This window comes from Amblyomma mixtum, chromosome 7 (assembly GCF_055824585.1).
Source record: "Amblyomma mixtum isolate Tamu chromosome 7, ASM5582458v1, whole genome shotgun sequence".
Taxonomy (NCBI): domain Eukaryota; kingdom Metazoa; phylum Arthropoda; class Arachnida; order Ixodida; family Ixodidae; genus Amblyomma; species Amblyomma mixtum.
Window position 1 is genome coordinate 99,875,748 of NC_143018.1, and position 15,380 is coordinate 99,891,127.

A 15,380-nucleotide genomic window follows, 5' to 3' on the forward strand; every position below is an offset into this window, starting at 1 on the left:
GCAGTGACTCTAAGAAAGTGTGGTGGCAAGTAAATAATTTGCTGAATAGAAAAACTCAGTCTGAATTATCAGAAATAGTTACAGCAAAAGGAGTATTGACTGACTCAGATTTAGCAACAGCAATGAATCAGTTTTTTGTTAATGTGGGCAATGCTGATTGCACTGACCCAATCTCGTGTGAAACGTACTCAAACCTAATAACACCATTATCAAACTCTATCACCTTCTATTCTGTAACTCCCACTGAAGTTGCTGGTTTAATCAGAAACTTAAAAGACAACGCATCGGCAGGCCATGACGATATTAAGGCTTCTCCCGTGAAACACGTGGCAACGTCCATATGTGGTGTCTTAACGTACATTGCTAACCTTATGCTTACAACCGGCACGTTCCCAAATTACTTAAAAATAGCTCGTGTGTGTCCCGTACATAAGGGCGGAAACAGAGATGAAATATCAAACTATCGGCCGATCTCTATATTGCCAGTGTTATCTAAAGTGTTTGAGGGAGTAATAAACGTTAGGCTCGAAAGCTTTTTTCGTAAATACAATATTATCACTAGCTCGCAATATGGATTTAGGAAGAAAAAGTCTACAGAACAAGCATTGTTAACCATTAAAGAGAAAATAATTGATAATGTTGAATGTCGGAAATACACACTTGGTTTATTTCTTGACTTTCGAAAGGCCTTCGACTGCGTTCAACATGACATTTTATTACAAAAACTGGCGGATTATGGAGTGCGTGGTATACCTCTTGACTTAATAAGAAGTTATTTGTATAACAGGCTACAGTATGTGCAAGTTCATGATTGCTCTTCCACTAGTATGATTATAAAACAAGGTGCTCCCCAAGGATCAATTCTGGGACCATTATTATTCATAATATATATTAATGACATAACTAATATTCCTCATTCACCCGATCTAATAATGTATGCTGATGACACAAATGCCTTTTTTACAGAATGTTCTTTGCCTAGATTAGCAATAAGGGTCAATGATTATTTAAATAGGTTACAGAATTGGTTAACGGCAAATAAACTTGGCCTGAATCTCACGAAAACCACATACATAATATTTAGACCCATCAACTCTACTGTACAATGTGCTGTAGTTATAAAATACAAAAACAATATCATAGCACAAGTGTCCAACCACAAATTTCTAGGTGTTTGGTTCAATGAAAACCTTTCATGGAATGTGCAAGTTTCAAATTTAGTGAAAGATCTCAGTAAAACTGTAGGATGTCTTTACAAAATTACTAACTTAATACCAACTTGGCTCAAGATTTCATTGTATTATGCTCTTTTTCATTCCAAAATATCATACTGTATTCTTGTTTGGGGAACCACTGGATCCGGTAACTTTAATAGGTTGCTTGTTCTCCAGAAAAAAGCTCTAAGAGCCATTGAAGGCTATTATGGGAGACCGCGAGATTTACCTACAGAACCATTATACAAAAAACATGCTATTCTACCAGTACAACAAATTTATTATTTTCGTTTACTGCAGCATATTCACCATAACAGATTGTATGCCACTCTACCTGACAGACCTGCCATAATGTACCATCTGAGAACACGAAAAAAACTTGTGCCCATCACTCGGACTAACTACGGGAAACAGAAATTAACTTTCCAGGTACCATTTGTCATCAACCAAACTTCACTAGAACGGGAATTCTCGTCATCAACTAAGGTATTTAAAAAATGTATAAAAAAATATTTGGAAGAGAATCCTGTTTAGTTTTTTGGCCTGTACTTGCTATAATATATGTTTTTGACTAGTCTTTGCTTCCATGAAAACGTCCTGCGGCATAAAATTTGTCAATTCATGCTTGTTTATGTCATATTGTTGTTATATTATTTGTTGTCATTGATGTATTTAATTCATGCTTGTTTATTCATATTGTTATTTTATTTGGTGTGATTGATGTATTCAATTCATGCTTGTTTGTGTCATATTGTTGTTGTATTATTTAGTTTCTTTGTTTGTCCTGCATAGGCGCTAAAGGTGTGTGCTGCCGCCTGTATCGGGGAGCCAAGGCCTAGTCAGGCCTACCGCCTTTTGCTTTGGCTTCCCCTTTCATTTTTGAAAGAAAATAAACACCAAACCAAACCAAACCAAACCAATTTATCACGAACAATCTTGCTCGTCATAAGTGAGCCGTCACCCAAAGCGGAGACACAGCTCTTTCTGCCACCTATCAGAAAGCCGCCAGGGCGAAATCAATGCACGGGTAACTTTCAGGCTATCGGTGCAGTGTCGCGTCTCACAGTAACGTTTCTTGCTGGGCTAGCTGGGTATGCACGTTACACTTCAAGAAAAAGGCGCTACAACACGCACGAGAAGAGGCAAAAATTCTACTAACGTTCCATTTCAAGCGGCGGCCAAACTGTCACAAACTGCTGTCGAGACAAAAATTCTACTAACGTTCCATTTCAAGCGGCGGCCAAACTGTCACAAACTGCTGTCGCGTTTTAGTGTCTGTTTACCGTAAGCCTCTAAGTACCTCTGTACCGCACGTCCGCTCATTGTCGTGCAAACTTCCGCTCAACCGTGCTCCTGAACTTCCGCTCAACAATGCTCCTGACTATGCTTTTTTTTCTCGAAGCTCAGTAATCGATTCTGATTTGCTCTCTTCAGTTTGTCTTTACACGTAGTAAAAGATGATAATTTCATGCATCTCTTTTTGAATTACTTGCGAACTAAACTTGGCGTCCGCTCCAAAATCTATGAACAGCTTTCGTGTCGGGTTAAATTCGTCCTGCAGATGACTCGTTGATCATACCAGGTGGTCTAAATTTCCGGAGCCCTTCGCTACGGCATTGCTCGTAGCCTGAGTCGCTTTCGGACGTTTAGCCCCCACGAACCAAACCAATCTACCTACGGAGCCTAAAATCGTGCTGCATTCCGAATTTGTTTGAAATATTTCGTGGTGTTTTACAACGCAGTATAGCCTCGAGCCATCCAAGGAGCTTGCTAGCAAGCTGGGCTGCAATGGGAGCGACCCTGACACCTGGCTGACCTGCTTCTCTGCCGCAAGCCTGGAGTCGCTCCTGTCCACCGCTGCGGCAATGGAGCTGCGTTTTACACCGGAATGGGACGGCCTCGTCTTAAAGTTTCATGGCAACAGGAAGCTCCCCAATATTAGCGAAGCTATCACCGGCGCCGACATCGCTCAGGTGCGAAGTTTTGTCATAATTTTTATCTGTGAAACCAACTCTGGTGTGTACTCGCAAGGCAGAGCCAGCAGTACCATCGTTAAAGCTTCTGAATAGCAGCAAACATTTCCAATTGAGTGATTTATTTGTTGTAGAGACCGTTAAAAAGTACTCTACAGCTTTCAGAAGGCCGAAACGCTCGCAATGTCAGCGGTTACCAAGGGATTCCTTTTCAGTTCCAAAAGAAGGGAAGTATTCGTTTAAACTGCAGACTCAAGAAAATAAATTGATACTGTCATTGGTAGAAACCACCAGAAACATATCTTCTTTCTCGCCTTTGGGCAGCCTTTAGTGCTATCGATTTCGTGCACACCTTATCGCAAACCACTTCCGCTGCACGCAATCTGGCAGTTCTCCACATTCCACACACTTGATAAACAAAGCTGGCGCTAAACGTTTCTGTGCAATCCAGCAAGCGGTAATATTTTGCTGTCTTTTGTAGAGCACTGCAAAAGGATTACAAAATTTCTTTAGCATTTTTATAGACTGTCCATGCACTTTATCTAAAGTTTTTGGAGTAATTACTCATTGGCGACCACCTACGAACAGCCACACAGCTACAACGAAAAGCTACACAGCTTACGCTGAAACATCGCAGTTAAAAACAACTCGTCCTGTCGTCCTGGTCCGAGGTTCGAACTCGGGACCACCGCTCCTTCGGAAGAGTCACTCTACCAACTGAACCAGTCGGAACGGCTATGACATGGAAGCGAGAGTGCGGATTTATCAATAACTGAAGTGCGAAATGTGCTGGTTGGTGTCTATATGGGAGCTTCTGTGGACTGGAAAATTGCAGCTTCTGTGGAGTTTGATATATTTGTGACTGAGGTCTCATTTTTTTAAATGTGATTTGTTCATCGCAGACAGCAAGCACGTTTGCGAATACGTGTCCTATGCCAGATGCAACGAGATAGCTGAGGAGCGGTCATGATCACCATGACTTCACTGCTCGAGATTCCTGTCGGCGTTTTGCACTCTAATCCTCGCATTGATTGCGGCCGGGTGCAATGGGTGCTTTATTACAGAGGCCCATTTTGTACACTTCGCCCTAATTTCAAGGCCAATTAGTGAGCTATTTTTCCGAAAAAGTTCGCGAAATAAACATTTTCCCACCGAGGTTTTTATTCAGCTTTCTCTCTAACCACCATGCGATATAAGGTGGAGGTGCGAAATGGACGTTCACGTACTGAACTTTACCCGAAATACGTGACAAAAGTTCTCTTCGGGCGCACCGTGACGACTTAACATCAGGACACGAAGCTAGCTATCGACAGCACTGCCTCAACCACGGGTTTCGACTCCTGTCGGAAGACGCCCAGAAAACACGAAAGCAGTGAAGCCTGCCATGACCCTGTGACCAACGATAGCCACCTTGATTTCGGGAGCACCGTGACCCGCCTACTTTTTGTGGACTGCCGCCAGAAGCCACTGAGGAATGGCTTTAGCGATCTGAGAAGAAGGCTGGGGTGTACCAGTCAAAATGAGGCATCTTGTACGCCTTCGAAGCTCCAGCCCAACCGCGAGCTCTCTGGCAACCAATTGAATTTTCAAAGCTGGGCTTTTAAAGACATTTTTGAAATCATCCGTAAGCTTTTCGAGCAGCCGCTGAATGTCTAGTATAAGCGATCACACGAGACACTCATGCTGTACGCAGGAGAAACGACATGCATTCTTTATGCGCACTGACTCTACCCAACTGAAAACAGAGGCTGACCTGTGGACGCGCCGCGAGGTGAAGCAATTTTTCTGTGGTCTATAGCGCTGTTTTGTGCAGACTGTCACGGAATTTTCCAAGGTGTCAAATACTACGGAAAAGTTAGGCGCGAGGGCGTGGTCAATGACTGTCTGTCGGGTGTCGGCGCCGTCCACCCGGTCAGATCTGCTGACAACGGCAGCTTGCTAGAACGAATCGGAGATTTTTACGAAGAACTGCGCTCACTCCTGCTGTCTTCATCACAACCCATCGCAGTCCAACATCATTCGTTATGTATAGTAGGCTGTTAGTCCGCCGTCATCAACGGTTGCTGCCCATCAAGCCTATAAATGCCCAAAGACACAGCAGTCCGCAGTTCTTGGTCCTGACAACACTTCCCAAGCCCTCGGGGGCGTCAACTTTCTGTTGTAGAACACCCTACTAGCACCAACCCACGAAGCCTTAGAGCGATAAGCAGGTCTCAAAATGCGTCGCGTGGACAGCTGCTCTTACCCATGTATACTTCCATTGCGGTGAGGCTCGCCACGGCCTTTGTCACCACCCAGGCAGACGTATCGGCCTTTGTGATTTCCGCTGCTTTTGATGCCTGTCTTGCCCCTTCAGCCCTCCAGCACACTTCGAGCCCTATGCGCGCTCTTATCGCTTGGAATCAGAGTACTTATGACTCGAGCCACTTTTCCAAAGAAAGAACCTAATTCGGTTAGCCATGTAGTCCCAACAGATAGGACAACGCCTTTGAAGCCCCTATGTCAAGGCTTACGCAAACGTCAGCCCACATTTTGTTGACGCTGGAATATCTGTGCTATAAGCTATTTTAAACAAGATACGTAGTCCCGTCGGCAGTTTTATTGCCTCGCTGCCTCTTGGAAACCCTTGTCGACGCCCATGTCTGGCTCTCTTTCCATATATTTCGGACCTCTTGAGCTCCGGTCAGTGTGTCAAAAAAAAATTGTCATCCATTGAATAGTTAGAGAGGTGCTTCGGTAGAGCCCTATAGGGCCCTGCCCCTCACCATACCAGGTGGAGACCCTATTCCGGGGTTCCGGGGGTAACGCCGCCAGCGTCCATAGAACCAAGGCCCGTTGGGTCTTGAGGTCTTGACAGCCCACCAGGGCCGCCTCCGATACCTCTAGGGTGGGGTTCCAGTTGGGGCGCTTCGCCATACCGAGTAATGCAACCGACACAAACCACTATCCAGCGATTCCCATGATAGGATTTCGGAGACGGGCTTTGGAGGTCTATGCCCACTTGCTCCAGTGGTGCTGCAGGTGGTGTCACAGGGTGAAGCTGACTAGAGGCAAGGCTAGTAGTTCGCTTGTATCGTTGACACTGAGTGCAGCTGGCGACGTACTGCTCAGTCGTGGCCCGCATTTTCGACCAATAGGAGCGTGCCTGGGTATGGTAGAGCGTCCGTGCCGAACCAAGGTGTCCAGATGTAGGGTCGTCGTGCATGACCTGCAAGACAGAGGTGTACAGGCTCTTCGGAACTAGCAAAAGGAAACGGTAGCCCGTAGAAGAATAGTTTTTCTTCCACAGAAGACCATCTCACACACAAAAGTGGCTGACATTGGATGGGTCTTCAGCCTCCGCAAGGAGAGACCGTAGGGTTAAATCTTTCTGCTTTTCCGCTTTAAACGTTGCGAAATCAGAAAAAAACATTCACACTGACGCGACGCAGGGGTCGAAAGTATCCCTGTTCGACTCCGACTGAGGAAGAGGCAGTCTCCAAAGACAGTCTGCGTCAGCATGACGGCGACCATTCTTGTAGAAAACAGGGTAGTCGAACTCTTGCAGCCGGAGAGCCGACCGTGCAAGGTGTCCGCACTGGTCACGAAGGTTAACGAGCCAGCAGAGGGCAAGGTGGTCGGTGACGATGGTGAACGGGCGTCTGTGCAGATATGAACGAAAACTCTGCGTGGTGAAGACGACCGCCAAGCATTCCTGCTCGGTAACTGTATAATTGCGCTCCGGCTTGCTGAGCGAGCGACTCGCATACGCAACAACTTGCTCTTTGTTTTCGCAGCGCTGGACGAGAACAACTCCGAGGCCAACACCGCTGGCGTCAGTATGAATCTTCTGTGGGCGAATCGAAGTGGCGAAGTACAGGGTGGGACGTGAGAAAAATTTTTAGTTGGCAGAAGGTGGAGCCGCACTCAGTTGTCCACTCCAAAGCCACATCTTTCTGAAGTAGGTCTGTCGGGGAGTATGCGACGTCCGCAAAGCGATCAATAAAGCGGTGAAAATACGAGCATAAGCACTAGAAACTGTACAGCTATTTGACAGACTGTGGTGGCTTGAACGACTTGACAGCTGCAGTCATGGCTGGGTCAGGTCTGACGCTGTCAATGTCAACGAGGTGTCCAAGCACTACTGCTGGACGCGCACCAAAGTGGCACGTTTTAGAGTTAATCACAAGGCCAGATTTGCGCATGTAGTCCAGGACGAGAGCTAAGCGGTCGTTATGCTCACTGAACGTCTTCTGAAGATGACAACATCGTCTAGGTAGCACATGCTTATTTCCCCTTTTAAACCACGGAGTACAGCATCCAGAAATCTCTCGCAGGTGGCGGGAGCATTGCAAAGGCAAAATGGCATCACATTAAATTCATAAAGGCCCTCAGGGAAACGCTGTTTCTTTCCGGCGGGATGCGTAAGGATTTGCCAATACCCGGACCGAAGATCAATATAAGAAAAGTAGGAGGCTGAAAAAAGGCAGTTGATGGCATCATCGATTCGAGATAGGGGGTATGCGTCTTTTTTTGTGACTGCATACAGACGAGGGTAATCCATTCAAAAATGCCATGATCCACCCTTCTTCCGAACAAGAATTACTGGAGTAGCCCAGGAACTCGACGCCTCTTGTATAACATACTTGGTTAACATCTCCTTCACTTGTTCATTGATTAGCTTACGTTCAGACAGGAACATTCGCTAAAGCTTTTGCCGGATCGGATGTGAGGCGCCAGTGTCAGCCCTCTGAAGGGTCCGAGATAAGGGGATGGAAGGTGGACCACCGGGCTGTGAAAAATCAAACATTGTGGAGTGTCGCAGGAGAATGGCTAACAGAGCACGCCGCTCATGCGTGGAGAGCGAGTTGTCTATCATGCGAAGTAACTTGGACTTGTCATAAAGCTGTGGCGCTTCCGCGTCCAAGGGTTCGGTAATCAAGACAAAGGACACTCGTGAGTAGTGGCTGCACAACGCTAGCTTCAGGCCTTCAGGCAGATATACAGATTCTGTCGAACAGTTCACTCTCCACAAGTCAGTGCGGCCGTTGGTAACGCAAGCTATAGCATGAGGAACCAAAATATTCTTCATGCAGGTGAAATAGTTCTGCTCCACAGTCGCATCAAACACTTCGACAGTGGTATCGGGACAGGAAACCGGTACGCATACGGCCGAAAAAGGAGGCACGACAGTATCTCGGGTAACACAGAACTGCAAGAGCCTTCCACACGGGCAGTAGTGAAACATTTCCCGACGCTGATCTCATCGGTATGACAGTCGACGTTGGCACCACACATATGGAAAAAGTCGAGCCCAAGAATGACGTCGTGCGTTGATCGGAGCACGCCATTTTCGTGCTGAACGCTTCACCACTCAAGGCAATCTTAACACTAGACGCTCCAATGGCAGGCAAGGGTGCGCTACTCTCACCACAAAATCTGGACATCTTTGTCCCACCGAAACAACTTTGCGTCCGAGAACACTCATTAAAGCAGCGCACATAACGGAAACAGTAGCACCGGTATCAGTTAAATCAATCACAAGTACACCGTCCACGAGTACATGCACTTTGTTCAGCAGCATAACGACAGGCAGGGGTATCTATTCTGTCAGCAGACTTCCATCGACCTCACCTCCATCAGTCGGGCCTACTAGTTTCCCGGCGGAGGCGAGGAGGAGTGGCGTCCGAATTTCGAATTTTGGTGTGATCGGACGCATTTTCAATGCCTCAAACGTGCGGCAGTGCTGGATGACATCAGACACGGACTCTAGACTGGCTTTACCGATAAGAAAATTGTAAATGTCTTCGGCAAATCTTTTAAGCGACTAACTTTGTCCTCTTTTAACATGTGAGGAGAAACGACCTTGCATAACTTGACGATTTCCTCAACGTACTTCGTACAGGTCTCACCGGGAATATGGGCCCTTTGTACAAGCGCTTGTTCAGCCCGCTTCTTCGTCGTGACAGAGTCGCCGAAGCACTTTTTTAAGCCCCTCTACCAAGCGGTCCCATGTCGTAAAGAAATCCTCGTGGTTGTCATACCACGCTAAGGCCGTGTCGGTCAGGGAAAATACGACGTTTGCAAGTCGGGCGTAAATGTTCCACTTATTGTAGCGACTCACCCGTTCGTAGTGGGTAAGCCATTCATCCACGTCTTCGCTGGTTGAGCTGGCGAATGACCGCGGCTCCCGGAGATGGTGCCATGAACTGCTCGGCACAGACCTCGGAGCGTCGCCGTCCAGGGATTTAATAGGCACAGAAGGCGGCAGACCACAAAGGCGACCACTCCGGCGATGTTGAAGCTGGGGATCCGTCTTCGGGGAACCAGTATACTCGGCACCCTCCACCAAATGTTACGATCAGTGGTTTATTAAAACCGGGACGGGTGATTGAAAGCAGCTCGGTCCGCTTCATGATGATGTGCTCAGGCTTAATTGCAGATGCATGTACCTTGCCGAGCACGAGACGCCACCAACCTCGTTCTCCTCATCTTCGGCTTAGCCAGCGACGCCAACCACGCTGAATTGGTATCGCCTTTTCATGGCCGTCATAATATGATATGTATTTGAATGTAAAGGCAAAATTGTCTGATTGGGAGTACCCTTCCAAGGACAGGGACGTAGCCCGGGGAGAGAGTGCGCGGGCGGCCCGATCGGCCTGTTCGTTCCCCTGGAGTCCCTGGTGATCGAGGGCACAAATGAGGATACATAGTTCGAGCTTCGTATCGGCAGCTAGGTCGCAGTATGCGCTGGAGCCGGAAAGCACGGGAGCTGAGCCTAGCTCATAGTTCCGACAGGCCTCTCGCGAGTCGGTGATTTATTTCGACAAAGAATTAGTAGGGCTGGATCTATGGCAATACCATCCACGTGTGTTGAACTGTAGGCTTTGAAATTGAGCCGTTAACTGTGTTTGTGTTGTGTACGACTGCGGCTGTGTACCACCCCACGTGGCTAGGGCCGTCAACGTCCACATAATGCAAATGTTGGTGGATGACCATTGTGGCGCGCCAACGCTTCCGAGCGCGCTTAGCGACGATTGATTTCGTTTTCTCTGGACATGTTTCGGGGAAGGGGTCGGACCCGGAGGGCGCTTCTCCTAGGTTATGGCACTCTCTCATTCCAAAAGAGAGTTCAAAAGGCGGCAACCGGATGTGATCTGTGCAAGACGCGTTTATTGGTTGACTAAATGGGCTTCAAGAATCTTCCCGAAGGTGTTCACCACGCCCAAGGCGAGAAGTCTCTGGTTGGACGTGGCGACCGGGAGGTCGAGAGCCCGCTTGATGACTTTACAATGGATCACCTCTAGTGATTAGGTGATGCCTGAACAAAAGATCACGAAGGCGACCGCAGTACTACCATTTTCCGCGCTTGCATCCACTCTCTGGCCTTATTTCTCTTTCCTTCGGGCATCGACCTCCAGCCCAAGTGGATTAACCTGCGGACTCTCCCGGCGATAAGTAAGGAAAGGCGTTGTGGCGGGGTCGGCTGCCGGCAGCGGCGGTGGTGGCGATAGCAGAAAGGTGGACCTTCCCCACCTCGCAGACAGGCCAGTTTCGGCAGAGCGCCAACATTGGCTTTTTGTTGCAGCCAGACGGAGCCGTAGAAGACAAATGCCTCCTCTTCCATGAACGATGAATGGCGTCGGTGGGAGAAGTAAAACGTTTTTTCACACGGCTAGCCACGGACATAAGAGGTTGGCGTCCTCTGAGGTGGTGCCCTTCCAAGAAATGGGTGTTCAAAGTTAACTCTGATCAAAGGCTCAGCTTCAGAGCAGTCTCTTCAAGAGCAGAGGGCTGTTATAAAAGCACCGTCGCTGGAAGAAGTGTTGCGTAACGGTGCAATCATCGACGTTGCCGTTGGAAGTGCGGGCCCTCGCCACCGGAACCAGTGCGAAGGGGCAACGGTGCCGCCTTCAGTGGTGGGTGGCTCCTTAAGCCATCTTGAGTCTGGCTGCTAAATGCAGCCAGACTTCGTGGTGTGTGCAGGGGCGTATTAGCGTGCTACACAGTGTCTGCTCCTTGTCTTTAACGGGTACTCTCACGTTCGGAACTTAACTACCGCGAAAATGTAAATTAATTTCTACAGCTTTCTTCACCAGCAACTTCCTGCTCACACTACTCCGCCTCTGGTCGCGTGGTTTCTGTCCCTAACTTGTTTACGAACCTGGGCCACCACTGCGTTCTTTGGTTGAACGCTCAGCGATTATTTGATAGCATCTTCACAACGCAACATCCATGCACACTCTCAAGCTCAGTCATCGTGTTTCGTTTATAGACAGATCTGTTTTAGGATTAAGAAACACGAAATTGGGAGTCTTGTAATGGGAACCACATTTAATTTCCACTGTGCGCTCTTTCTTGGGTTTGCAGGCCAGGACTCTCATGGACGAGTACGTAAAACCAAAAGCCGAGCTCAACGGCAGCGCTTCGACATATGAGGAGCTGTTGGCTTTCGCTGCGAGATACGTGGTCGCGGGCTACGCTTCAGTTGTGTTGAAATACCTTAAAGGCACAAATTACGAGGAAAGCCTTCTGCACCTGGCCGCCGCCGTTTCGGGTTGTGGCACGCGCGCAGCAGCCTGGAAAGCCGACCGCGGCTACCACTACATGGTCGACAGCGGCTCTCTGCCGCTCTTCGAGCCAATGCTGAGCACCGCAGAAGTCGTCCAGTTCCTTTCAGAAGGGTGAGCGCAGTCCGGGGCTCCCCCCCCCCCCTTCCCCCCCCCCCAAAAAAAAAAAGTTCGAATTTGCACTGTGGGTGCCTTAATGCAGTTGCTAATGCTAATGAGGAAAAGGTCACGTGGGCTATGCTGGCCGTCGCTTCCACCTTTCGGCCTCAGTCAGATGCAAAAACTTTGGTTTACGAATCACTTGCCGCCGGCTGCGAATTCAGAGTCGCTCCAAGCATTCCCGACACTTCCATCACAGTGTGCTTCATGTTGTACTATCACAGTTGATATCATCATCAGCAGCATAAATAGTTTTTCATAGTAGGGCAAGTCTTCTTCTATTTCCTTCCCTCCCAGTAACATCCCACTGACAACATCCCTCAGAAGGAGAGGCATTAAGGCATAGGAAGAGAGTACAGTGAGTCACGAAACCAACGCTAGTTAAAGATAGCGTGTCCGAAATTTACATGAAATGTACCTGCGCAGTGCATACCCTGTTAACGCAAGATAACCAATCGTCCAATAGGGCAACTGAATGTATTCCGAGATAAGGCTAGTGTGGCACGGTGAGGCACGGTGCGGCAGAGAGAAAGGAGGCCGGAATAGATTAGGAAGTTTGCAGAAGAAAGGTGGCCGAAGCTTTCACAGGGCAGGAAGAATTGGAGGGATATGGGAGAGGTCTTTGTCATCCAGTAGTCAAAGCCAAGCTTATGACTAGTTTTTATTTACTTGTGCTAGATTGCTCTAAAATCCGAACGGTGTTCACGGATTCAGAATATTCCTAAAATATTTTGTGCAGCCTCCTTCTGGTGAAGGCTACGAACCTGACATTTCCTTTTTATTTTCAATGTGTTTCACGGTATTACTATTTACTCGAATAGCTCCGGGTGATGGAGGAGGTCCCTCGGAGCTCACATCATCAGTCATGAGCGGGGAACGATAAAAAAAACATGCGCTTATCTCTTATCCACAACCGCCTCTCACAAATCTAGACCACGTCATCGTTTGCCAGTGGTAGCTCCGATCCACTACGCTGACATTTGTACCTTCCTTGGGTCATTTCCTCCACTCAAATCCGTCAGTGCCTCTGAATAAGGTCATTAAAACGAAAATATTACCATCATTAGCCTGACTACAGCCACTGCAGGGCAAGAACCCCTTCCATATCTCTCCAAACCGTCCTGTTCTGTGCCAGTTGCGGCAACCCATAGGACAGAATTAATTGGTGTGACATGCATGGAGAGGCATTTAGCCTGAAGTGGGACAATGAAGAAAAATTCATGCTCTCCTATATCGCTGAATACTGTGCTCTAAGGAGAAAGAGATTTAAGCTAGAACAGACCAAGACGTGAAGTGTGTGTACCACCGTCTACGGCCGTTGTTCGAGGAGTCTCCAGGCACGTCTAGAACGATTTTTCTTCCTGAATCTCTGAGGCCAGCCGGCGTCGGCATTTCCTTCTAAATCGTGTTCACAGAGTCATTCTTGGTCTTTACGTCACAAGTTTGAAGCAAGTTTCTTAAATAAACGCACCCCAAATGGTCCGCCCGCACGCTGCAGCCCCCCGCGCCGCTGCGATCGGCGCATGTAAAAAAAAAACACGCACGCTATCTGTGCCCGCTCTCCACCAAGGGGGGCGCTGCCGTAAACTAAATATATTCTTACATCGTGGTCCTTAGCGCTAGGTTTTCCAGTGAGTCGCCTTCCAAAGTCCTGTTGCATCATCTTTCGCGTCAGGCACATTGACCTTGCGCTTAAATGCCCAAAAAGACAGTCTATGGCGTAATGCACGGACGAGGTATAATTATGCAAGGCCGTCAATGAATATCATTCAAAATGTTTGAGATATCTTTGCAGCTTGCTACGCCACGTAGTGCACGGCTAACTGCGCTATTCGTGGCTACGTAAAACACATGTAGCGCTTCGTACCATACTCGCGCAGAAAAAGGTGTTGACCATCATCTTCAAGGATCACCCGTCGTCTGTCATATTTCTGCACGCATCATGACCATTTCGTGCGTCCATAGACTCACGGCTAGTTCTTAGGATAGAGGAATTGTGAACCGGCAATTCTCTTAATTCAAACCCAACTAAGATTTGACGCTGAACAGTTGGGCTCAACCGATCAGCACCACCTGTATTAAGCTACACAAAGAGGCCAGAGATATAAAAATGCGCGAACACCACCTTAAAGGGACACTGAGGAGAAATTGAAGTTGACTTGCATCGACAGAATACCAGCTCCTGATTACAAAAACGCCATTCATACTGACAACAAAGCTCCTGTAACATAGAAAAGAGCAAGAACCAAAATACAGGTATCGCCGCCACAGGCCAAACTCGCAAGTACAAGCTTCATGGCGTCATAGAACAAAACAGTGTTGCTAGAACCAATAGTTCTAGCAACACTAGGACACGAGAAGCTACGAATCACTGAGGCGCAGCAAATGCATGCGCAAATCTCCTTGACGTCGCCAGATGGCGCCACGTACCCGATAGCTACGCGCGCTCCTGCAGCGCCGGGACCAATCAGCGCTTGCTCTCAGCGGTATGGGGGCTCCCGGAATTCCGCTAACGGTAACAAGGTACACGGTATGCTAAAGGCGTCTATTTGCGAGAACTTCGTTGACGACTTCGAGAACGGGATCCATTGTAACGCTGGCAAAATGCCGGTGCAAATGTAAACGAAGCGACGGCCGCAATAGCCGATAGATGCCTTCAACGTGCGGCCGGCGGTAGCTTTCTTTTCGGCTGCTGCTGGGCCGCACTGCTAGCCGCCAGAAATCACGGAGTCTGCGTTACGTCAAGTGAATGTCATGTTTCACGTCACTTATTTCTCTGTCGTCATAGCAGAATCCCAAGTTTGAATCAGAGCGGCGGGAAAAACTATTTCAACTTCGAATCCAAATTTCTTAGAAATAAATGCATCTTTCGCTGCCGGCCAAGTGGCAACAAAGCCATGAAATGCCGAACTATCGGATTTTGCTATAAAAAAAATATTAATAGAGCTCTCCTCAGTGTCCCTTTAAACACTGGACGCCTACTCCTAACGGTTAGATACACAGCGGTAATTTATTTAGATGCGCAAGACATCTGTATAAATCGTTTTATCAGAACTAACGCGCGCTTCTCTTTCCCAGGACGGTGCCCCTCCTGAGGAACGGCAAGACGTGGCCGCTATCCAAATACTCCTCCCGCTACATCTTCGCCAACGGCACCGAGGCCACGGGCAGCGTGCGTTTATGCGTCCTGATCAATAAGAAATTAAGATGAGGGCTCTGCGCTGAGATCAATGCTTGTTCTATGACTAAGGTGCCTTTGACTGTCCATGAGCGGCCAACGGCTCTGTCTAGGCTGCTGCGGAAGCTTCATAAAAGCCAAAATTCAATTGTTCTCACCCTTGTGATGCAGTAGTAGCAGAAGACTTTTATTCGGCCAAAATTTACAGGCCGAGCATGTCGACCGCCTGGGCGACCAGAAGTCGCTGTGGGCGACCAGAAGTCGCTGTTCTTCCTCCCCTTCAGCGCCAAGCCAGTCGAGCCAGGTG

At 48.1% G+C, this 15,380-nt stretch overlaps 1 protein-coding gene across 1 annotated transcript in view; it reads left to right on the top strand.

Annotated features, from left to right (window-relative positions):
• The window catches only part of LOC149336965 (uncharacterized), a 46,504-nt gene extending 31,398 nt beyond the window's left edge, over positions 1–15,106 (top strand). The window contains exons 8-10 of the mRNA XM_089554294.1: positions 2,957–3,187; positions 11,537–11,850; positions 14,974–15,106. Coding sequence (XP_089410420.1) covers positions 2,957–3,187; positions 11,537–11,850; positions 14,974–15,106 — 678 coding nt within the window. The remainder of the gene's footprint in view (positions 1–2,956; positions 3,188–11,536; positions 11,851–14,973) is intronic.
• Positions 15,107–15,380: the final 274 nt, after the last annotated feature.